Below are 22,175 nucleotides of genomic sequence, written 5' to 3'. Positions count from 1 at the left end.
CCTGCTGCAAGGCCCCGGGAGGAGTGTGAGTGCTCCTGACCTGCCTTCATGGGAGGGGCAGGGTTGGGACCCCGTCCCAGTCAGGTTGGGGTGGGGACTGGGCTGGCCCACCGATGTTCCTGTTCTGAGCTGGAAAGGGAAGGAGGAGCCAGCGAGACAGAGCTTTGAGAGGAGTGTGGGGCTCCTGAGCAGCACAGCCACCTCTTGCCGGCTCTGGAGCCTTCGGCATGAAGCAGTGCCTCCATGCTCGAGGCCCCTGCTCTGCCCTGCCTCCCAGCCCCGGTGCCTGCAGGGACTCCCTCACCCCCCAGCACTGCAGCCTCAAGCCATGGGGCCCAGGTCAGAGCCAGGCCGAGGATTCCCTGGGAGAAGAGGTGAGACCCCCAGAGTCAAGACCGGCAGTTACCCCTACCCCTGCCTACTACTGTGCTTTAGAGACCCCTCCTACCCCTCCAGAACCCACAAAGGCTGCTGCCTTGATTGCCTCAGACCTGAACCCAGCCCAGCCTGGACCTGCTGGAAGTTTGCAGGACTGGACAGGCTGAGGGTGTGGTTCTAGGGACAGAAAGCAGGGGTGTGCAGAGTTTGAGGGGCCCATCAGGTCTGGGAGGGCTGATCCAGGTGATGGCCATGAGGAGGGTGGGAGTTTCCTGCTTAAGTACCAAAAGCCCAAGTCACAGATGGCAGCGGGGCATGGGGAGATCAGAGGCCTGCCCAGGAGAATGTGAATCACAGATGTGGGAGGGCAGAGAGGCTGGAGAAGGAGTCCCTGGTTGGACTAGGGGCCCAGAATGCCTGGCTTACCAATTAAGCCTTTTATCTTTGGGTCAGGGAGGGAGGACATGGTCAAATGTGGGCTTACAGGTGCTCAGCAGGGCTGTAGTGGGCAAGAGGGACTCAGGTTTTGGGTGGGAGAGACAGTGGCTTGACTGGGGGTGGTTTGGGGCTAGAAGAAGGGAGGATGGTGTTGGGACAATTTTGAAGGTAGGGAGCGATGTGTGGGGTCATTGAGGCAGGGTCGTGGGTCCTGTGGTCAGCTTGGGCTGACTGGCTCTAGCCACCATGAGTGATCCTGGCCTAGAAGAGAGGTTGAGCTGCAACTGTGCTAGTGGACGAGGCATCCCCTCTGGGGCCCCCCGTTTTCCCATTTGCAGTGGGAAGGGTTCAGAAGAAATGGTCTAAGAGCCCTGGCCTGCTCTGGTGTTTTCAGGGTTGGGCATGTTGATGTCCTTGCTGGTTTGTGGCGAGGAGAGGTATAGACAGAGGTAGGTGAGCAGGGAGGCTGCCAGCGGCAGAGGGTGGAGAGGTCGCCAAAGGTAACTGACAGGCAAAAAGTCACAGCGGTGTGGGCCTGCACCTTGGTGGTCCCAGCCCCTCTCTGAATTGCCTGGGCCTTGGCTCTGTGATAAAATGTACAAGGAAGGTGTCCAACCACAGGGTGGAGGGCTGCTCTGTCTAGGATTTTTGGGGGCCTGGCCCAGTCTGCTGGGGTCAGGCCCCTTCCCTGGAGCCCATTCAGCCCTGGCCCTGTGGTCTGGGGCCCACAAGTGGCAAAAAAATTAGCCGTCCATGCAAAAGTAGTTGTGGAGGTCCTTGATTTAAGGCCCGTGGCACCTGGGGAGCAGTCTCAGGGTGTCGTCTGTGGTGTGTCCCTTGCCCTTACATGTTCAGTATAGTCCCTGCCCTTTCCCCCCCGCCCCCCCACCCCTGGGAAAAAAAGTTGCTCTCTGGGCCATGCTGGTTAGGGTGGGTGCTCCAGATGGGGCTGGTGTGGAAGGAGGAGCTCAGATCCAGGCCACCACCCACTCCATGCTTTGGGAGGGGCTTAGAAGTTAGAACAGATTAGGGCTAGTCCAGGGCTTACCTGTGTCCCTGGAGCAAAGAGACCAGCAGGGCCAGATGGGGAGCCTGGATGCAGGAGGAGGGTGGGGCAGAGGTATGGATGAGTCCTTCAACATCATTGCCTGGGCCTGAGGCCTTAGACCCAGGTCAGGGAGCTGTGGGTGCCTTGAATGAAGGGCACTGTGGTAGCAGGGACCACAACCTGTCCCTGGATAGGCTTGCCCTGACTCCTGTCCCGGAGTTCTCCTGGACCTCATGCCTGTAGAACTAGTTTCTGTCCACAAGCTCCACCCAGGGCAATGTGACCCCTGCCCCTCTGTGCTGCAGGCCCCACCCCTGGTGCTAGGCTGGGTCCTTCACAGCTTCTCTTGCTGGGCCCTGGGTGCCCCAGGCCCTCCCACATCCCTGCGGTCTGCCGGGAGGAAGCGGCCCCCTTCCCCCACCGTGACTTTGCGCTTCCTGCCCCGGGGGCCAGGGTGGGAGGGGACGTTTCCCGTTCACACCAAAGTTTCCCTGGCTGGTGGCGCCCAAACTCGGGCTCAGCCCGCTCTCCCTCTTACCCATGGAACCAGCTCTGGGGCCTGGGGTCCAGGTAACCAGCCAGGGTGTGGGCGGAGGTTCCCACGGTGAGGCAGGGCATTTTGCCTGTACAGGTGGGGGATGTGTGTGTGCGTGGGTCTGCCTGGTCGGTAGTGCACATGCAGCCTGGGATATACAGTCAAGGAAGGTTTCCTGGAGGTGGTGGCTGCTGAGTTGGGAGAAGGGGGCATGCGAGAGCCCAGCTTATAGCTTTGGGTTCAGGGAGGCTGGTGAGTGGGAGACCTTTAGCCACAGCACCCCTGTGGGCCACAGCCATGCCCTAGGAATGTATACACTTAAGTCCCTCCCCTGCCTGTGTCAGGCTTACCTGGGTCCCCAAGGGTTCAGGAAGTGGGAGAGGAGACTGAGAGGCTGAGAAAAGCAGATGGGGGCCCTGAGAGAGTGGTCAATATGTAAGGCAGTCCTCTGATGCTGACCTTCCACTTCCTGTCCTCCTCCCCAACCCATCCCTACCTTTCTCCACCCCCACTGCTCTGCCTCCAATCTCTGTGTACCCCCATTCACTTTCCATCTCTGTCCACATCCCCTTGTCCCTCCCCTGTCCACTGTGCCCCTTCTGCCCCCACCACTGTTCCTCTGAACGCCTGTGCCTGCAGAAGGACCTGGGCTATCTGCAGCAGTGGCTGAAGGCCTTTGTGGGTACCTTCGAGAAGAGCATCTCACTGTCCTCTCTGGAGCCACGCAGGTGAGGCTGGAGCTACATGGAGGGCGGGAGACTGAGGGATGCTCGGCGCCTAGTGACCCCGCTCCCTGCAGGCCGGAGGAGGCAGGTGTGGAGGTGCCGCTGCTACCTCGGGATGCGCTGCACGTGCTGGCCGAGCAGCTGGCCGAGGGGGACCTGGAGCAAGCCCTGCTGCTGCTCAAGCTCTTCATCGTCCTCTGCAGGTGGGTCCCTGTTGTCTTCTCCACGGTGAGAGAATGTGCAATTATGGGCCGGGGTGGGGGCTGGCTTGTCACCGGGACCTCTCCCGTCATTCACTTCCCAGGAACCCGGAGAATGTAGAGGCAGGCTGGGGCCAGGTGCTGGTGCCCCGGGTGCTGGCGTTGCTGACCCGCTTGGTGGCCAAGGTGAGGTGGCCTCTACCCTGGGGGTTGGCAAGTGGTAGCCACGGCCCAGCTAACCCCCCTTCACCCTCTCCGCATGCCTACAGCTGAAAGGACCCCCACCACCAGAGAAGGGCCATGGGTCCCAGCTGGAAAACGTAGCCCTGCATGCCCTGCTCCTCTGTGAGGGCCTCTTCGACCCCTACCAGACCTGGCGGCGCCAGCACAGTGGGTGAGAGGCGGCCCGCAGGCGGAGGACCTAGACAGGATGGGGGTGGCCGCACTGGCCAAGGTGCAGAGGTGGGAGGGGCCGGTGTGCAGGCTGCTGAGGGGAGGATGACGCAGGAGGAGTGAAGTACTGGCCTCACCTTGGCCCCTGCCCACCCTGTCCCCACCTGCCAGGGAAGTCATCAGCTCCAAGGAGAAGAGCAAGTACAAGTTCCCTCCTGCGGCTTTGCCCTGTGGATTCAGCACCTTCTTCGGAGGTCAGGCCCCACCCCCGGCCCGCCTGGCCCCGCCCCCAAACATGAGCCCCCTCCTTTGGTTCCCCATTGCATATGCAGGATAGGACCCACCTATGGCTGTACTCAGGGCTGGAAGAACCATGGGAATTTGAGTGGGCTTCCAAAGGCAAGTAGGAGTTCAGGGGCAGAGAGGAGAGGAAGGGCATGTCTGCACAAAATGAGTGATTTCTTTTTGCGGGGGAGTCGATTTCCCTTTCCCCTTCTCTCCTGTCTCTTGGACCCCCCCCATTGCTTGTACCCCACTCTGATCTGGACTATCTTAAAACTCCCTGGTCCAATCTCTTTGTCCCTGTAGCTCCACCCAGTCTCCTCTCTTCCACAGGACAGTGTCTACATTAGGTGTCTCCCCTTCCTGCTCCCATACTCCCGGGGAAGCTGACCCCCCAGAACATCTCTGGCCACCTATTCTCCCTGGGTACCTTCTGCTCCTGAGTGTCTTCTCTCCTCTCATTGGAAGACACTGGCCAGAATTTCAGATGGGCTCCTGGCAGGATGCTGTCTGGACAGGGGCAGGCCAGGTTTGGGAAGGTGGTGGCCTAGGAAATATCTCAGTGTTTCTGGGATGCACCAGGGAGCTGCGGGCCTGGGTTTGGAACGAGGGCAACAGCTCCAAGAGGGGAGATGCCCCCTGGGAAGTCCCTGCCTCTGTTCTCCCACAGCCTGAGTACTCTTCTTAAAACACACTGGATTTTGTTTCCCCTGCTGTAAATTCCTCAGTGGGGACCTGACACCCTCAGAATCCAATCGTCTCCACAGCCTTCCTTTCCAGCCCCGCTTGCTCTCTGCTCTCCAGCCATGGTCCTGTCCTCTCATTCCTAGAATCCAACTAGTTATCCCACCTTTGGTCTTTGCCCATACTCTTTCCTTTTCCTTTCCAGGCCAACTGCATTATCAGGCCTCACCTTGAAAGCCCTGTCCCCCGGGAGGACCCCCACCCCATCCCACTGGTATCAAGGCAGCTCTGCATTCCCCCCTCCAACGCACACACATTCATGTGACCCAGGGCTGGTCCTTTCTGCTCTCTGGGTTTCAGTTCGTGTCCTGGCATCCTGTCCAGCTTTACTGGAGCAGGGCCAGATGGGCCTCCCAGATATGACGCTGTGAAAGCCCCTAGAAGTCCCCAGTGGGGGTGTAGGGGGATGGTGTGTGGAGCATCTGTATGGTAGGTATGGCAGGGTCCCCAGAGCCGGTCACGGGATGCTCCAGCCATCACAGGGCAGAGGGACCAGGAGACTTGTATCTAAGAAACTAAACCCTGGGTTGCCATGGGGAAGTGCATGGGGGGTGCTCACCCTGGGGTCCTCATTTTGGGGCTTAAGGCTCCAGGGAGCTGGCTAGGCTCTCAGGGCAGGGCCATGCCCCCTACAAGCTCCCCAACGGAGGGCTGTATCCTCAGACCTCCTAGCATAGAGTCATGACATTTTAGACTCCCAGCACAGAACCCGGTCTTCTCCCTCAGATTGGGCCTCCCAGCCCTGTTCCTTGACCCAGCCCCCCACTCGCAGCCCAGGGCACCCACCTCTTGTGTGGTCCCCCGGACCCACAGCCCTGCAAGCTTTGTGACATTGTCTTGCTCCCCACCCCCATCAGAGAGCCTGCAGGATGCAGATCACTTGCCGCCTGTGCTCCTGCTGCGTCTCATCCACCTCTTTGGTGCTGTCCTTGCAGGAGGGAAGGTAGGCCTGGAGGAGCCTGGGGGACCGAGGGTGGCTGTCTCAGGGTCTCTCTGCTGGGTGAGCCCTTTGCCCATTGCCCGTCTCTGCCCACACCTGCAGGAGAACGGGCAGAAGGCTGTGAGCGCTGGCACTGTTCAGGGCCTGCTGGATGTGGTACGGGGCTGGGGCCACGGGCCGGCCCAGGACCCCCGCCTAGTGCCGCTGGCACTGGAGGCACTGGTGGGTGCGGTACATGTCCTGCACGCCAGCCGCACACCCCCCCGGGGGCCAGAGCTCCGAGCCCTGCTTGAGGGCTACTTCCGTGTCCTTAATGCCGACTGGCCGGCCGGGCCAAGCCTGGACCCGGAAGAGGCCCTCATCACCCTACGGGTCAGCATGCTCGGTGGGTATAGCCTCTTGGGCTCTTGGGGAGGTGGCACTAGCAGGGGAAGGCCCAAGTTATGATGGAAAGGCTGGCCTGGGCAGTATGGGAAGAAGGTTTAAGGCTGACCAGAGGCGCTGCTGAGACAGGCTTGGGCAGGGTTGACCCTTGACCTCTCCACAGATGCCATCCCCATGATGCTGGCATGTGAGGACCGGCCAGTGCTGCAGGCCACCTTCCTCAGCAACAATTGCTTTGAACACCTTATCCGCCTCATCCAGAACAGCAAGGTGGGCGGGGCCCAGGCTGGGGTGGGGGCACCACGTGTGCATGCCGAGCTGATGATGAGCATACTTGGGCTGGAGGGATGGCTTGTACTTCAGTGGGAGGGCCCGGGGCTCCGGATGGCTCTGGACCCCACATGAAGGGGGTGTTGTAGAAGGACAGGAACTGCCCTGGCCCCTTGTTTCCCTTTTCCCCAGCCCCAAACCTAGGGGCAGGAGGAAGGCTCAGCTGTTGCAGATGCAGTGCCTATTCCTGCCCACTCATCTGCCCCCGGCTCTGTCCCTTTGGGCAGGGTATAGGTGGCTCAGCTCCCCTACTCTTCCCTAGTGCCTGGTGGGGCGCTCGGCCTGGGGCTCAGGGCGCATCCTTCCCTATGGGGCGGAGCCCTGGCAACTGCCCCAGGTCCTGCTCTAATCCCACCCTTCCCTCATCTTCTCTCTCCTCTGCCTCCTCCACCTTGTGCCTACCCCCCACCCCGACAGCTGTACTTGCAGGCCCGGGCGCCCCCTGAGGGGGACAGTGACCTGGCTACCTGGTTACTGACCGAGCCCGATGTCCAGAAGGTACCACCCTGGGGCTGACCAGCTCAGGCACCCACGTCCCTGGGCACCCACCCCCCGGGGCTCCCTCTTTGAGCCTTCTGCACTATGCAGGGGGAACGATGCCAGTCCTGGTATAGCCTAGTGATGGGGCTGGGTCCCCCATGCTGTCTCACCTACCTTCCAAATCCCAATCCTAGGAAATGGCACAGTTGTGATCTGTTCCCTGCCTTGTTATTAGTCTTGGGAGCTGGGGTTTGGCTATGCCAACCTGGAAGGAACCTTCGATACTCAGCCACCCCACCCCCATTGCACAGAAGGGGAAACAAGAGGCCAGATACTCAGGAATTTGGCTGTGGTCACTCACAGAGAAGGAGGTCCCCCACATGGGGCCACTTCTTTGCTTGGATCCTTGCACCTGCTCTAAGCAGGTCACTGGGAGTTCCCTATCCCCTCATGCCCTCATGACGTGCTCCCTGCCTCACCTTGCATGGGGGCTGTAGGAGGCTGCGGCGTGTCAGGGGCTTTGCATGGGGCACCTTCTCTCTGGTGGCTCAACACCTGGGCCCCCACCTCCAGAGCCCCGCCCTGGCTTTGTCCTCATGAAGCAGCCCTGTGTGTCTATTGCACTTGGCTGTTTTCTGAGAACCTGCATGTCCATTCATCTACAAAGCAGGCAAGGCCAGTGAGACCCCTGCTTTTTACAGATGAGGAAACTGAGGCCTGGAGGAGGGAAAAGATTGCCGGAGGTCCCTTAGGGAGTCAGGCAGAGCTGGGACCAAGGGCCCCATGGAGCCAAAATACAGCCTGGCACCTGCTGACAAACTCTCCAAGCCCTCCTGACTTCTCAGCCCCTCAGTAGGGCAGGGTGAAGGAGTAGCATGCCTCTGGCTGTTGGGTTCAGCCAGGGTGAGCCTCAGCATCCCCACCTGGATCTAGGGAAAGGGGCAGGGTAGGACTTAAAGGTCTCGAAGGTTCTTCTGGTTCTAACATCCTGTGATTGATTGTCCCTAAATTCCCCAACCCCCTGTCAATCATCGTGGGTGATGGGGCACTTGCCAGCCTGCCTGCACATGTGTTTAGCTTGGGTGGTGATGGGTGGAGACCGGGGCCCATAAACCCACCGGACAGTGGAGGGCAGAGGGCTGTGGCCAAAGGGTTCACTGGTGATCTGTCCCAGTATCCCAGTGAGGCCCTTCCCAGCCTTGGTTTCTTCCCTGGCTTCTCTGTCAGAGTGGGCCTTGCCAAGCTGCTTGGCAGCTTGGGCAAGGGTAGAGGGCCTGGTGGCTTCTGTTCTAGCACTATATGGCCCGGACAGGGTTTCCACAATTCCAGGGCCCCAAGCCAGCTCAGCTACTTGCCTTGGGGCATCTGTTCCTGTCCCTGCACCCTTTTATTGCAGGGTGCCGCCAGCTGCGACGTCCTGGCACCTGCCTCTCCTGACTGCCCCTCCCCACCCCAAGGTACTGGACCAGGACACAGATGCCATTGCAGTCCACGTAGTCAGAGTGTTGACCTGCATCATGAGCGGCTCCCCCTCCGCCAAGGTGAGGATGCTGCGGTCCTGCTGTGCTAGGGGCATGGGATGGGTGTTGAGTGGATCAGCTGTCTCTAGAACAGGCCTGGCTGATGGCTGTCAGAGCAAGTGAGCTGGGGAGGTGACCATTCTGCCCTCTGGGGTACGGCTCAGCCCCCTGGGCGAGCATGGTCATTAGTGAGTCCTGGGAGCTGGCTATCCTGGCTCAGAGCTGGAGGGCGGAAGGATGCTTATGGCTGACCACCATCTGCAGCCTTCCGAGGTAGACCTATTCCCCTGCTAGCACTGTGACCCAGAGGCAGAGCCAGGCAAGGGGGCCCTGAAAGGCGATGCCTCCTCCAGGGTTCCTGTAGGGTGTGAGTGCGCCCTGGGGCCCACATACACACTCACTCCTTTCCCACACATCCCTGCACAGGAGGTGTTTAAGGAGCGCATCGGCTACCCTCACCTGCAAGAGGTTCTGCAGAGTCACGGTCCCCCCACCCATCGACTGTTGCAAGAGCTGCTCAACATGGTGAGGGCAAGGGCTTGGGGGCAGGGTCCCAAGGGCAGCCAGGAGTGAGTCAGGGCTACCACGGAAGGTGAGCTCTCCACCTTAGGGGACCATGTTGACTATGTGTGACCTGGGGCCTGACCCTGTGTGTCAGGGTCACTGGGGTGAGGATTCTGAGCTGCATGGGGCCCAGAAGCTGCTGCATGTTAGCAAGCCCCAGGATGATCCTAGGAATAGGCAGTTGGGGTTTAGGCCAACCCAGACCGAAAGCCAAGGGTTGTTGTTGGTAGCGATGGTTGTCTGAGCACCTCTGGCTTTCCTGAGCCTCAAACACAACCTGTGAGCTGGGTGGGGTAGCACATGTTGTGTTCCCATGCTTTAGGCAAGTAAACTGAGACAGGAAGTCCCACTGTTGGCGGGGTGGCCTGTTCCATGCCAGTTGCCCGGGAACTATCATTCTCTCCACCCGCAGGCTGTGGAGGGCAACCACGGCACGTGTCCGCCACCCCCAATCCGCAATGAGCAGCCGGTGCTGGTGCTGACGCGGTGGCTGCCAGCACTGCCCACAGCTGAGCTGCGCCTCTTCCTAGCACAGCGCCTCTGGTGGCTCTGTGACAGCTGCCCTGCCAGCCGTGCCACGTGTGTCCAGGCCGGTCTGGTGGGCTGCCTGTTGGAGACTCTCAGCGAGGGGGTAGCCCTGGGGGACCGCTGCCAGGAGCAGCTGCTGGCACTGCTGCAAGCATTGGGCCACGTGTCACTAAGGCCCTTGGAGCTGCGTCGCCTGCTTCGTCCCCCACCAGGTCTGGACTCAGGGCCGGGTGGAGCTGAGGCCGGGGCTGCCCGACACGCAGGTGCCATCATCCGCGCGCTCTCAGGCATGGCCCGGCACCAGGGCCCGGCACGAGCCCTGTGCTACTTTGACCTCACGCCCAGCATGGCGGGTATCATGGTACCCCCTGTGCAGCGATGGCCAGGACCTGGCTTTACCTTCCATGCCTGGCTGTGTCTGCACCCCACGGCTGTAACACCTGCCCCGGGCCCCACCCGGCCGCTCCAGCGGAAGCAACTGTACAGGTGGGTGACTGCTAGGGACCAGGGCGCGGTGCCAGGGTGAGCAGGAGAACCAGCGGGCATAACTGGCTTGGCCTGCCCCCAGCTTCTTCACCAGCAGCGGCTCAGGGTTTGAAGCCTTCTTCACGGCGGCTGGGACCCTGGTGGTGGCCGTGTGCACCCGGAAGGAGTACTTGACCATGAGCTTGCCTGAAGTGTCCTTTGCCGACTCCGCCTGGGTGAGCCTCCGTCCTCATGTGGCCCAGGGAGGTGGAGGGGACACCACGTCCCAACCTGTGACCTGATGTTGTGGCTTCTGTTCTAGCACTGTGTGGGCATTGTCCATGTGCCCGGGCGCCGGCCCTTCAGCCAGAACCTGGTGCATGTCTACAAAGACGGCCATCTGGTGAAGACGGCACCCCTTCGCTGCCCCTCCCTTAGTGAGGTGTGCCAGGCAGGGTTTAGGGAGGCTTGGGCAGCTGGGGGCACTTGGACAGGGTGGGGCCTGGAGCCCCGTGTTCCCCCTCCCCCACCCCACAGGCCTCAGCCTCTGGGGCCTGTGCAGCCTTGGGGGTCACCGAGGAACTGGATGCAGGTGGAACCCCAGGCTCTGCTGTGACCTGACCACTCCCCCAACCCTGGCCCCACAGCCTTTCTCCTCCTGCTGTATCGGCTCTGCTGGGTACCGCACAACGACCACCACCACGGGCCTGCCTGCGCCACCTGTCCCCGCTGCCCTGGCTCACACTCACCCCTCCCTCACCCGCTCCCAGTCAGTCCCAGCCACCACAGGGCTTGGCTGGGGGTCCGGGCTGGTGGCCCCTCTGCAGGAGGGCAGCATCAGCTCCACCCTCGCAGGCACACAGGACACTCGGTGGGGCAGCCCCACATCCCTGGAGGGCGAGCTGGGGGCTGTGGCCATCTTCCATGAAGCCCTGCAGGCGGCAGCCCTGCGGGTCCTGTGCACCCTGGGTATGCAGCTCCGTCCCCGTGCCCTGCCCCAGCCCCTACCGCTTTGCCCCAGGACCCAACTGGTTGGGTCTCAACAAGTGCCCAGGCCAGAAACGAGGGGTCTGGTGGGGGGAAGGTGTCCCTGCGGGGGGGTGGGGTCTGTCCTCTTATCAGGCAGAGAAGAGGCAGGCTGTGTGTGGGGTTTGGCCAGAAGCCCAGCCAGGTCTGAAGCCCCCCTGCCTACCCCCCAGGGCCCAATGAGACAGCACCCTTCAAGCCCGAGGGTGAACTGCATGAACTTGGCACCAGGCTGCTCCTCCATTACTCACCTCAGGTACTGCGGAGGTGGGCAGTCGGCTTAATCCCGCTCCCTCCCCCTGCCTCCCGCCCTCTGTCTCCCGCCACCTCCTCCACTGAGCCTTGCTGCCTGCTCACCCCCTGTCCGCAGGCCTGTAAGAACAACATCTGCCTGGACCTGTCCCCTGGTCACGGGCTGGATGGCCGCCTGACAGGCCACAGGGTGGAGACCTGGGACGTGAAGGTGTGTGCGCACGTGAGCAGTGTGTGCAGGAAGCATGAGCGTGGGCACGTGTGTACAGGGCGGGCTGGGGAGTGGCACCGTGCCCTGAGAGGTCTTGAGGAGACCCAGATTTCCAGACTGGAGGGTCTGCTGGGATGGAGTGGGGCAGGAGATGGCTGGGTGCCGCCCTCTCATGGTGGCCCCCACCCGCAGGATGTGGTGAATTGCGTGGGAGGCATGGGTGCCCTGCTGCCCCTGCTGGAACGAGTGGCTACACAGCCCCAAGAAGCCGAGGCAGGTCCAGCAGAAACACATGACCTTGTGGGGCCCGAACTGACCTCTGGCCACAACGCCACCCAGGGACTGCTTCTCCCACTGGGCAGGTCCTCAGGTAAGTGTCCCTGCTGCCTGAACTGGGTGGGGGGAGATCTTGGCATGGTTGGGGGACTGGACTGCTTGAGGTCTCTGTGGCCACTGGCAGGCCTTTGAGGTACATCTGTTCCCTTCCTGGTGGCGGTAGAGGAGCGAATGGAGAGGAATGCAGTGGCTGCCTTTCTGCTGATGCTGCGGAACTTCCTACAGGGCCATGCTGTGAACCAGGAGAGCCTGGTGCAGTGCCAGGGGCCTGCCATCATTGGGGCCCTCCTGCGCAAGGTGGGGCCTGCTGGGGCAGGTGGGGAGGGGACTGCCCTGTCTGACTAAGGGGACTGATTGGAGGGACCAAGAAGGGGAGCCTGATGGCATCAGTCAGGGAGGGCCTCCTGGGAGAGGTGGCATTTGAGCAGGGCCTTGAAAGGCTGGGCAGGGTTTGGCTATGAGGGTCTGGGGGGAGTAGCAGAACAGCAGGGCACCTGCACAGCAGTCTGGGAGCTTGCACTTCAGAGATGGCAGGGAGCCACTGAAGTGTTTTGAGCAGGCAGAATGCTTGTGTCCATCTGCCTGTGCAGGGCAGGGTGGAAACTGGGAGGCCTGAGAGTGGGCGGGCAGGGCCTGATATCTCACCCCAGCTCCTCTGTCCTCCCCCAGGTCCCCAGCTGGGCCATGGACATGAATGTGCTCATGTCTGCCCAGCTTCTGATGGAGCAGGTGGCAGCCGAGGGCGGTGGGACCCTCCTGTACCTGCTCTACCAGCATTTGCTCTTCAACTTTCACCTCTGGACCCTTAGCGACTTTGCTGTGCGCCTGGGTAGGTGTGGGGACTTGGGTAAGGGGTTGCCGCCAGGCAGGATGTTGGTGGAGGTTCTGAGAAGCTATAGCCCTGTGGGTGATCTGAGGGGACATATCTGCCCTGAGGCATCTGAGGGGACCATGACCCTCTCCTGGTGGGGGGTGGAGGTGGGCAGGGAGGTCTGGCAGGGGCATGGCCCCTATCTTGGAGGATGGAAGGGACCCGGCTCAGTCAGGTAGCCTGAGCCCTCTGCCGATTCCCACTTAGGCCACATCCAGTACGTGTCTAGCATAGTCCGTGAGCATAGACAAAAGCTGCGGAAGAAGTATGGGGTCCAGTTCATCCTCGATGCTCTGCGCACTCACTACAGGTGAGGCTGGTGGGGGCAGATGGGGTGGGGTGCTGACACTGCAGCTTCTGGCCTTGGGGGCAGGTCTGTTCAGTCCCCCAGCTCACCTGCCCACTTGCCCTGTTCTCCCCTCCATGCCCCTGTGTTCTCCTGGCCCTGGGTGCATGTTTCTGCTGGGACCTGCCCAGCCTACAGCGGGAGCGCCCCCTAGCGGCTGATGACCTGCGCACAGTGCAGACTTCACTCCTGGGCCTGGCGCGGGAGTTTCTGGTGCGGAGCTCTTCCACTGACGACCTGCAGGTGGTGCTGAACTTTCTGGCGGCCGCGGGTGATGATGGCCAGGTAAGCTGGAGGTTGGCGAGGGTGAGACTGGGAGGAGGGGTGGAGTGTGGACCACGTTCAGGGTTGGGGGGTGGCCGGCTCAGTGTGAGACTTTGTATCCCCAGGTGCTGGGTGCGCTGGACCTGCTGCTGGCACTGCTGCAGGGCTCCCCAGCACAGGAGTCTCTGGCTTTCTTCCTGCTGGAGCCAGGGAACTTTGAGGTGCTGCTGGCACTGCTGGTGCGGCCAAGGCCCACGCCCTTGCTGCCCGACCGAGTCTGCAAGGTACACTCAGCTCACGCCTGACCCTGGCATCCTAATTCACGGGGGCCCCCGCCTGAGTCCAGAGAGGTGCAGAAGGCCTTAGGCTGGTGGGTGAAGCTGCCTTTGCAGGCCTCTCTTGGAGCCACACACCTGCGTGGTGACTCACCCTCCTACAGTAACTTTCCCCGTGATGACGACCCCTACACAGATCCTGCGCAGACTGCAGCAGAATGAGCGCTTACCTGAGTGCAGCCGCCAGCGGCTCCGGCTGCGAGAGTGTGGCCTCCAGGGTCTCGTTGCCTGCCTGCCGGAGGGGGCCGTTTCCCCCCAGCTCTGCCAGGGCCTCTTCAAGCTGTTCCTGGGGGCAGGTACAACCTGGTTGGGGCCAAGAGGCAGGCCAAGTAGAGGGGTGATGTGGATCCAGGAACCAGGGCAGGTGGGAATAGGGAAGGTGTTGGTGCCAAGGGACCAAGGCTGAGCCAGCAGAGGAGCACAGTCCCTCTCTGGGGTCAGTCCCTCAGGCCTTTTCTGGCCGTTTTCCCAGATTGCCTGAACCTCTCAGATCTATTGGCTGTGGTGCAGCTCTCCCTGCAGGCTGACCTCAGCATCCGCCTAGACATCTGTCGTCAGGTGAGTGGGAAGTGAAAGCTTTGTTGGGGGTTGGGGGGCGGCTTCTACCCTGCAGACTTTGCCTGTGACGAGGGGTCTCTGGAGGCCTCTCATGCAAAGGCCCCGGGAGGAGGGGCTGGGACAGGCTGTCGGATGAGTCCCTCACTTGCTGTGCCCTGGCCCAGCAGCTCTTCCACCTCATCTACGGACAGCCAGACGTAGTGCGGCTGCTGGCCCGACAGGCTGGCTGGCAGGATGTGCTGACCCGGCTGTTTGTCCTGGAAGCCGTCACAGCTGGCAGTCCCCTGCCCTTTACCCCCGAGCCACCCACCTCCCCGGAGCCAGCCTTACACAAGCCACCCACTGAGTCACCTGAGCCTTCAGACGTCTTCCTGCCCGCGGAGGTCCCCTGCCCTGACCCTGACGCCTTTTACCAGGCTCTTTCCCCATTCTCCACACCCTTTGAGCTGGGCCCGGAACGGGCCAGTGTGAGTTCAGGCAATACTGCTGGCGGTGGCAGTGGCAGTGGGACTCTCACTCCAGCCAGCCAGCCTGGCACCCCTTCCCCACTGGATGGGCCCCGGTCCTTCCCTATTGCCCAGGGCCGCCACAGCTCCAGTCTCTCCAATGTGCTGGAGGATGGCAGCCTGCCAGAGCCCACCATCAGTGGGGATGACACCTCTAATACAAGCAACCCTCAGGTGAGGCGGGCCCACCCTCTACCACTGTACGGCACCAAGGGAGGGCACTTCTGGGACACGGGGCAGGCAGCGTAGCTTTTCCACAGGTGTTGCCCTATTTGACATCAGGGCTACAACTGCTATTCGGGTCTGGCGCTGCCGCCTCGTAGCTTTTATCTGCAGTGTGTTCCTTGGGGGGTGGGGGGTATTCTGGAACAGGGCCAAGTCATGCTGAGACAAGAGTTGGGGGCACTAACCAGGCTTCAGAAGGCCCTAGAGAGCCTGTGAGGCAGGGACTTCACAGGGCCTGTGGGCAGTATTGCTCTAAGGGTCCTGCCTGTGCTTCTGGATCCGGGGGTGGGCGTCTGCTTATTCCATGGCATTCTTCCAGAGAATTCTAGGACAGTCCTTGAGGCCTGTGAGGACTGTGAGGTAACCGTGTGAACTACCTCATCTCCTCTTAGGAGTCCTGGAATCCCAGGATCCTCCCTGGAACTCGGGCAGTGGCTGAGGCCCACACCATCTGTTTAGGCCTTTAGCACCAGACTGGCTCGGCTGTTGGCCAAAGGCTCGGCTCCCTGCTGTCCCTACTAGTGGGTGGGCGGACGTGCTGAACAGGGATGGTAGTGGGGCAGTGATTGCCTCCCTCCCCAGCCCGCACCCCACACACCCCCTGTGTCCGCAGCAAACCTGTGAGGAGGAGCTTTGTAACCTGCTCACCAACGTGCTGTTCTCGGTGACTTGGTGGGGAGTGGATGGCAGTGACGAGGCTGCCTGGCGGGAGCGCGGCCAGGTCTTCTCCGTGCTCACCCAGCTGGGGGCCTCGGCCACGCTTGTGCGCCCACCAGACTGCATCAAGCGCAGGTGAGGGGGTGACTCAGGAGGGGGAAGAGCCTCGGGGAAACCTGGGGCCAAGAAGGCGGTCAGGTAGACACCGGAGTCCCTCGCCCCTCTCCAGCCTCCTGGAGATGATGCTGGAGTCAGCCCTGACCGACATCAAAGAGGCCCCCGTTGGGGTCGTGGCCAGCCTCACCCAGCAGGCGCTCTGGCTGCTGCGCCTGCTGCAGGACTTCCTGTGTGCCGAGGGCCACGGTAACCAGGAGCTGTGGAGTGAGAAGGTATGACAGCTCCGAGGGGCACGTGCTCAACGTTCTCGTGCACCTGAGGGCATCTGGTCTGGGAGGTGGATGAGTACTCGTGTGCCGTCATGGGTTCATCAGCTCCACTATCTGTGAGCGTAGGTTTATCTGTATGTACAAACCCTCCCTGGCCTCCAGCCCAAACCTTACCTTGCTCTTGCCCCATGGGCTTTTGGCCTCCTCTGGTGATGGCCGCCTGGAATATATGGTGTGTGGCAGCTCTTTGAAGGTGTGTGCAGCCTGCTTGATCGCCTGGGGGCCTGGCTGCACCTGGCCGATGGCACAGCAGATCTCCGAGAGATGGCACAGATTGGCCTGCGCCTCGTGCTTGGCTACGTTGTGCTGGAGGACCCACAGGTGAGCACAGGGTGGGACTGAGGGGAGGGTGTGTGCTGGGTATAGGGAACTCCGGGAGTAGCTGGTGACACCTGCACCCCTTCGGTCCACAGCTGCACGCCCAGGCCTACGTAAAGCTGCATGCACTGCTGCAGACTGCAGTGCCCATGCGCCGGGAGGAGGCTTGTTATGTGCTCTCCAAGCTGGAGGCGGTGCTGGCGCGGGCGCTGAACACCCCAGCCTCAGAGGCCCCCACCGGGGACGGGGAGCCCCCAGCTGCAGCCACTGCTGCAGAGCGCTGCTCATGGCTGGTACCGCTGGTGCGCACACTGCTGAACCGTGCCTACGGGCCCCTGGGGCTGCAGTGGGGGCTGCCTTCCCTGCCTCCCACCAACGGCAGCCCCACCTTCTTCGAGGACTTCCAGGCCTTTTGTGCCACCCCCGAATGGCGTCACTTCATCGACAAGCAGGTGCCTGGAGCTGGGGGCACGGGCAGAGAAGTGCGAGCTGGGGACCCACATCGAGCACCGGTCTCCTGTCCCTGTCCCATCCTCCAGGTGCAGCCCACCATGTCGCAGTTCGAAATGGACACCTATGCTAAGAGCCACGACCTCATGTCAGGCTTCTGGAATGCCTGCTACGACATGCTCATGAGCAGTGGGCAGCGGCGCCAGCGGGAGCGGGCACACGGTCGTCGGGCCTTCCAGGTGTGCGACCCGAGGCGGGGGGCGGGGAGCTGCTCCACACGTGGGCCCAGAGGACGGCTGATGGGACGGAGTGGAGAAACGGGGACAGCACATGAAGCAGCCAGCGGGACTCACCCGTTCCTCCACCCTACCCACCCCCCCACTCCTCAGGAGCTGGTGCTGGAACCTGCACAGCGGCGGGCGCGCTTGGAGGGGCTGCGGTACACAGCGGCCCTGAAGCAGCAGGCAGCGCAGCACTCAACCGCCCTGCTGCACTGGGGGGCGCTGTGGCGTCAGCTTTCTAGCCCGTGTGGGGCCTGGGCCCTGAGGTGGGCGGGGTTCTGGGTGGAGTCCGGGTGGGGTGGGGCTTGGGAGGGAGGAGCTGGGAGGGTGCCTTTGGGGGTGAAGCCTGGGAGGAACCCAGAGGTCTATAGCCTTCTGCCCGTGACCATCGCTGGGGACGTATCTGTAGGGACCCGCCCACCCCCCGCTGGAAGCTCTCCAGTGCCGAGACATACTCGCGCATGCGTCTGAAGCTGGTGCCCAACCATCACTTCAACCCTCACCTGGAAGCCAGTGCCCTACGCGACAACCTGGGTGAGAGGGTGTGCTGAGCTGGGTCCACCCAACCTCGGACGCCCTGTCTTGTCTCTGGCTGAGCACCCTTGGGCCCATTGCAGGTGAGGCCCCCCTGACACCCACAGAGGAGGCCTCCCTGCCTCTAGCAGTGACCAAAGAGGCCAAAGTCAGCAGCCTACCCGAGGAGCTGCAGGAAGACCAGCTGGGTGAGGATGAGCTGGCTGCGCTGGAGACCGCGTGAGTGGGGCTGGGAAAGAGCTGATTGATGGGGGCAACGGGTCTGCTCCAGTGTGTGCTGGCCGGTGGTGGAATTGACTCCGGAGTCTGTTTCCCCTCCCGCTGAAAGGGATGGTCCAAAATCAGGTGGGAGTATTGGGCACAGCTATAACAGGATGGATAGTTGCTCTTTCATGGCTCGGCACCCCAGAGCAGGACTGAGAAACACAAACCAGACTAGGATGGGGGCCCATGGGAGCAGGCAGGGGCTGAGTGAGGGAAGCTGGGGACGGGGGTTGGTGTCCTGGCAAGACATTCAGAGGCCCAGGTTTCGGGGCGGGGACTGTGGTCAGTCTGGACCCTGGGCAGCTCCTCCTCCTCTGGGAGTCATGAGCTGTGTACCTCATGACTTGGTGGCACTCCGAGAGTGTGGTCCTTGGGCTTGTCAGAAAGGGGACCCCAGAGTCTGGTGCCTAAAGTGGGTGCTGGCCCCCAGGTTGGAGGCCGCAGAACTGGATGAGCAGCATGAGAAGCTGGTGCTGTCAGCTGAGTGCCAGCTGGTCACAGTGGTGGCTGTGGTCCCAGGACTGCTGGAGGTCACCACACAGCACGTGTATTTCTACGATGGCAGCGCTGAGCGTGTGGAAACCGAGGAGGGTGTGTTCTGATGGAACGGGACGGAGGGACGGCAGGGATGGCTGGGGTGCGGTGGGGCTGGGGCGAGTGACTTCTGCACTTGCTGTCCGTCCCCACAGGTATCGGCCATGACTTCCGGCGCCCACTGGCCCAGCTCCGCGAGGTCCACCTGCGGCGTTTCAACCTGCGCCGTTCGGCGCTTGAGCTCTTCTTCATTGATCAGGCCAACTACTTCCTCAACTTCCCCTGCAAGATGGGTGGGGCCACGGCCTCATCTCCGTGCCAGGCCCCCAGGCCCCAACCCTGCCCCATCCCACCCCACACCCAGGTGCGGAACCAGGTGTACTCGTGGCTCCTGCGCCTGCAACCCCCTACCCAAGGCTACCTGAGCAGCCGCTCCCCCCAGGAGATGCTGCGCGCCTCAGGCCTTACCCAGGTGAGAGCCCTGGAGTGTGAGGATCGGGTGAGGTCAGGGCCCTGCGGTTGGGAAGAGGGCTGGCAGCCCAGCTGGCTCACCTCTTGCCCCTGCCCCCCAGAAATGGGTACAGCGTGAGATCTCCAACTTCGAGTACCTGATGCAACTCAACACCATTGCGGGGCGGACCTACAATGACTTGTCTCAGTACCCTGTGGTGAGGGCATGCTCCCCATCTCCCCCACTCCTCTGGTCTGCCAGCCCTGGTTCACCCAAGTGTGGGTACTGATGGTGGACCGAGCCCTGAGCTTGGTCCTGGGCGGGTGCTGTCTGAGGCCTGGCCTCTGTTCTCCCCGAAGGGAATCCTGTCCCAGACAGTCCCTCCTGCTCCCCTGCAGCCCCTCCACTTGGTGCATCCCCACCTGTGGGCTCCGCTCATCTTCTTGAGGGTGAGGGTGAGGGTGAGGGCAGGGCAGGTAGGCCATCAGGACCCTCATGCAGCTCCTGCCCGGGTGGGCGGCCAGTTCCCCTGGGTCTTACAGGACTATGTGTCCCCAACGTTGGACCTCAGCAACCCCGTCGTCTTCCGGGACCTGTCCAAGCCCATCGGTGTGGTGAATCCCAAGCATGCCCAGCTTGTGAGAGAGAAGTGAGTGCCTGAGTGAGGCTGGGCTCGGGGGTTGGGAGGGACAAGAGGAGGGCTTCTGCTGACTCCCCCCGACTGTTGCTCTAGGTATGAGAGCTTCGAGGACCCAGCGGGCACCATTGACAAATTCCACTATGGCACCCACTATTCCAACGCAGCAGGTGTGATGCACTACCTCATCCGCGTGGAACCCTTCACCTCCCTGCACGTCCAGCTGCAGAGTGGCCGGTGCGGAGGGGCAGGCAGATGGGGCAGGGCAGGGTGGATGAAGGGAAGAGGCGGGTCTTCCAGGCATCCTGGACCCTCTGGCTCCCGGCTTTCCTGCGGCCACACCTTCTCCCCCACTGTCTCCCTTCTCTCTACCTCACTTTGGCCCGTGCCCCTCCCTAGCTTTGACTGCTCTGACCGGCAGTTCCACTCGGTGGCAGCAGCCTGGCAGGCCCGCCTGGAGAGCCCAGCCGACGTGAAGGAGCTCATCCCAGAGTTCTTCTACTTCCCTGATTTCCTGGAGAACCAGAACGGTAGGAGCTGGCGTCGGGGCAGGAGGTGTGGGGATGGAGAGCTCGGGTTGGGGGCGGTGGCCAGGGAGCAGGTGAAGGTGGCGCAGAGAGACAGCTGACCCGGTCTTCTGTGCCAGGCTTTGACCTGGGCTGCCTGCAGCTGACCAACGAGAAGGTAGGCGACGTGGTGCTGCCCCCGTGGGCCAGCTCTCCTGAGGACTTCATCCAGCAGCACCGCCAGGCTCTGGTGAGATGAGCACACGCAGACAGGCGGGCAGCCGGGGTTGGTGCGGGGGGGTCAGCCGTTCCTGGACTGACTGCCTCCTCCCCGCCCGCAGGAATCAGAATATGTGTCCGCCCACCTCCACGAGTGGATCGACCTCATCTTTGGCTACAAGCAGCGGGGGCCAGCTGCAGAGGAGGCCCTCAACGTCTTCTATTACTGCACCTATGAGGGTGAGCAGTGTCCTTGACTCAAGTGGGAGCCGGGGCACAGAGGAGGGGTGAGTGCAGTGGGCACAGAGGGAGTCCTGACTGTCCTGCCCTTCCTGTCTGATGCTCAGGGGCCGTGGACCTGGACCAAGTGGCAGATGAGCGGGAACGGAAGGCTCTGGAGGGCATTATCAGCAACTTCGGGCAGACACCCTGTCAGCTGCTGAAGGTAAGGCCAGCTTGGAAAACAGTGGTGAGGGATGCCCTGGCCACAGTGCTGATCAGCCACTTGCCCACAGGAGCCACATCCAGCTCGGCTTTCAGCTGAGGAAGCAGCCCAACGCCTTGCACGTCTGGACACTAACTCACCTAGCATATTCCAGCACCTGGACCAGCTCAAGGCCTTCTTCGCAGAGGTGAGAGGAGGCAGGGTCTCGACTTCTTACTTTGTGAAATTCGTTGAATCCCGTTGTCCTTACCAGCCTCTTGGGGCAGGTGGAAAACCTAAATCAAGGTCACTGATGCTAAGACATCTTAGAAAAAGAGGTAAACATCACAGGAGATGGGAGTGCGGGTGGGATGCCTTCTTCGTGAGGAAGAGTCAGGACAAGGTGTTGACTCACCTGACCATCCTTAGGGAGACCAGAAGGAGGGAGTCCGGCCTTAGATACTCTACCTCACCTTCCTGTCTGCATCCCAGAATGCCCCCAAGTCTGACGTGTTTAGGCTCTTCTCTCCTCCTGCTAGCAGGCTCAGAGCCGTGGAGTAATGGGTTGGGATGACCACAGCTGAAACCAAGCTTGACACCCTGGAAGGATCTTCCTTGTCCATCTGGTTTCTCACTCACTTTCTGAGACGCCCTGAAGGCACACTGGTCTCTGATGCCTATTCCTCTGAGGGACCTCTGTCTGTATGATGCCTAGCCTGTGACCCCTGGGGGCTGAGGGCCAGGGACTGAGTCGTGTTCCAGGGAGCAGGTAGTGTAGTGAGAGCCTTAGCTGGCTGCTCAGGCACAGCTAGCCTTGCTCCGCCCCCTGCAGGTCATCAGTGATGGCGTGCCCCTAGTGCTGGCCCTGGTTCCCCACCGGCAGCCCCATTCCTTCATTACCCAGGGCTCCGCAGACCTTTTGGTAAGTGCACTGGGCCGGGCCCCATCTCAGCTCCAACCCCTTTCTGACTCTGCCCCAAACCCACCTCTGTCCCCTCTTGCCCGCAGGTGACTGTGAGTGCCAGTGGGCTACTGGGCACCCACAGCTGGTTGCCCTATGACCGTAATATAAGCAATTACTTCAGCTTCAGCAAAGACCCCACCGTGGGCAACCCCAAGTAAGACAGAGGGCTGTGGGCAGGGGTGGGCTCTAAATACCCTGCACCCCAAGTCATCTCCCCACCCAAACAGAATGCAGGCCAGCTGCAGGCTCTGGCCAAGATTTCTGAGGGCCTGGGTTCTCCTTTGTGGCCTGACCTCACCTGTGGTCCTCCTCACTGGGTCAGGATGCAGCGACTGCTGAGTGGCCCTTGGGTGCCAGGTGGTGGTGTGAGTGGGCAGGCCCTGGCAGCAGCCCCAGACGGAAAGCTGGTGTTCAGTGGTGGCCATTGGGATGGCAGCCTGCGGGTGACGTCACTACCCCGGGGCAAGCTGTTGAAGCAGCTCAGCTGCCACCTCGGTATGTGCAGTCTTGGACTCGGGGTGTGCAGGTGGGAGTAGGGTTCCAAGGCTAGCCAGGGAGGGGGTAACCACTCTGTTCTGCTGGTACCCTCCCCTCCCCTTTCCATTC

General features: G+C 61.7%; 1 protein-coding gene across 2 annotated transcripts in view; it reads left to right on the top strand.

The window, feature by feature from the left end:
- NBEAL2 (neurobeachin like 2) overlaps positions 1-22,175 on the top strand; it is a 30,476-nt gene that overhangs the window by 6,684 nt on the left and 1,617 nt on the right. Inside the window, exons 2-48 of one of the 2 annotated variants that reach the window (XM_065886369.1) lie at positions 3,039-3,127; positions 3,199-3,327; positions 3,429-3,510; positions 3,594-3,718; positions 3,889-3,971; positions 5,601-5,686; positions 5,786-6,068; positions 6,231-6,337; positions 6,815-6,895; positions 8,335-8,418; positions 8,824-8,922; positions 9,374-9,975; positions 10,058-10,190; positions 10,277-10,396; positions 10,602-10,923; positions 11,154-11,236; positions 11,351-11,443; positions 11,636-11,813; positions 11,943-12,076; positions 12,449-12,608; positions 12,858-12,960; positions 13,128-13,281; positions 13,386-13,544; positions 13,732-13,891; positions 14,068-14,153; positions 14,321-14,833; positions 15,498-15,676; positions 15,771-15,930; positions 16,171-16,308; positions 16,401-16,757; positions 16,845-16,994; positions 17,145-17,302; positions 17,446-17,570; positions 17,654-17,789; positions 18,265-18,425; positions 18,524-18,840; positions 18,941-19,036; positions 19,344-19,468; positions 19,553-19,693; positions 19,856-19,986; positions 20,103-20,212; positions 20,304-20,421; positions 20,529-20,626; positions 20,697-20,813; positions 21,438-21,527; positions 21,614-21,723; positions 21,892-22,064. In XM_065886369.1, coding sequence (XP_065742441.1) covers positions 3,039-3,127; positions 3,199-3,327; positions 3,429-3,510; positions 3,594-3,718; positions 3,889-3,971; positions 5,601-5,686; positions 5,786-6,068; positions 6,231-6,337; positions 6,815-6,895; positions 8,335-8,418; positions 8,824-8,922; positions 9,374-9,975; positions 10,058-10,190; positions 10,277-10,396; positions 10,602-10,923; positions 11,154-11,236; positions 11,351-11,443; positions 11,636-11,813; positions 11,943-12,076; positions 12,449-12,608; positions 12,858-12,960; positions 13,128-13,281; positions 13,386-13,544; positions 13,732-13,891; positions 14,068-14,153; positions 14,321-14,833; positions 15,498-15,676; positions 15,771-15,930; positions 16,171-16,308; positions 16,401-16,757; positions 16,845-16,994; positions 17,145-17,302; positions 17,446-17,570; positions 17,654-17,789; positions 18,265-18,425; positions 18,524-18,840; positions 18,941-19,036; positions 19,344-19,468; positions 19,553-19,693; positions 19,856-19,986; positions 20,103-20,212; positions 20,304-20,421; positions 20,529-20,626; positions 20,697-20,813; positions 21,438-21,527; positions 21,614-21,723; positions 21,892-22,064 — 7,438 coding nt within the window. Of the gene's footprint in view, positions 1-2,404; positions 2,435-3,038; positions 3,128-3,198; positions 3,328-3,428; positions 3,511-3,593; positions 3,719-3,888; positions 3,972-5,600; positions 5,687-5,785; positions 6,069-6,230; positions 6,338-6,814; positions 6,896-8,334; positions 8,419-8,823; positions 8,923-9,373; positions 9,976-10,057; positions 10,191-10,276; positions 10,397-10,601; positions 10,924-11,153; positions 11,237-11,350; positions 11,444-11,635; positions 11,814-11,942; positions 12,077-12,448; positions 12,609-12,857; positions 12,961-13,127; positions 13,282-13,385; positions 13,545-13,731; positions 13,892-14,067; positions 14,154-14,320; positions 14,834-15,497; positions 15,677-15,770; positions 15,931-16,170; positions 16,309-16,400; positions 16,758-16,844; positions 16,995-17,144; positions 17,303-17,445; positions 17,571-17,653; positions 17,790-18,264; positions 18,426-18,523; positions 18,841-18,940; positions 19,037-19,343; positions 19,469-19,552; positions 19,694-19,855; positions 19,987-20,102; positions 20,213-20,303; positions 20,422-20,528; positions 20,627-20,696; positions 20,814-21,437; positions 21,528-21,613; positions 21,724-21,891; positions 22,065-22,175 lie in introns of those variants that run through there. The other variant, XM_065886370.1, reaches the window with a different exon arrangement.

The sequence above is a fragment of the Phocoena phocoena genome, chromosome 10 (genome assembly GCF_963924675.1).
Source record: "Phocoena phocoena chromosome 10, mPhoPho1.1, whole genome shotgun sequence".
Lineage (NCBI taxonomy): Eukaryota > Metazoa > Chordata > Mammalia > Artiodactyla > Phocoenidae > Phocoena > Phocoena phocoena.
Note: the sequence above shows the minus strand (reverse complement) of the source record. Positions and strands in the feature narration are given on the sequence as shown.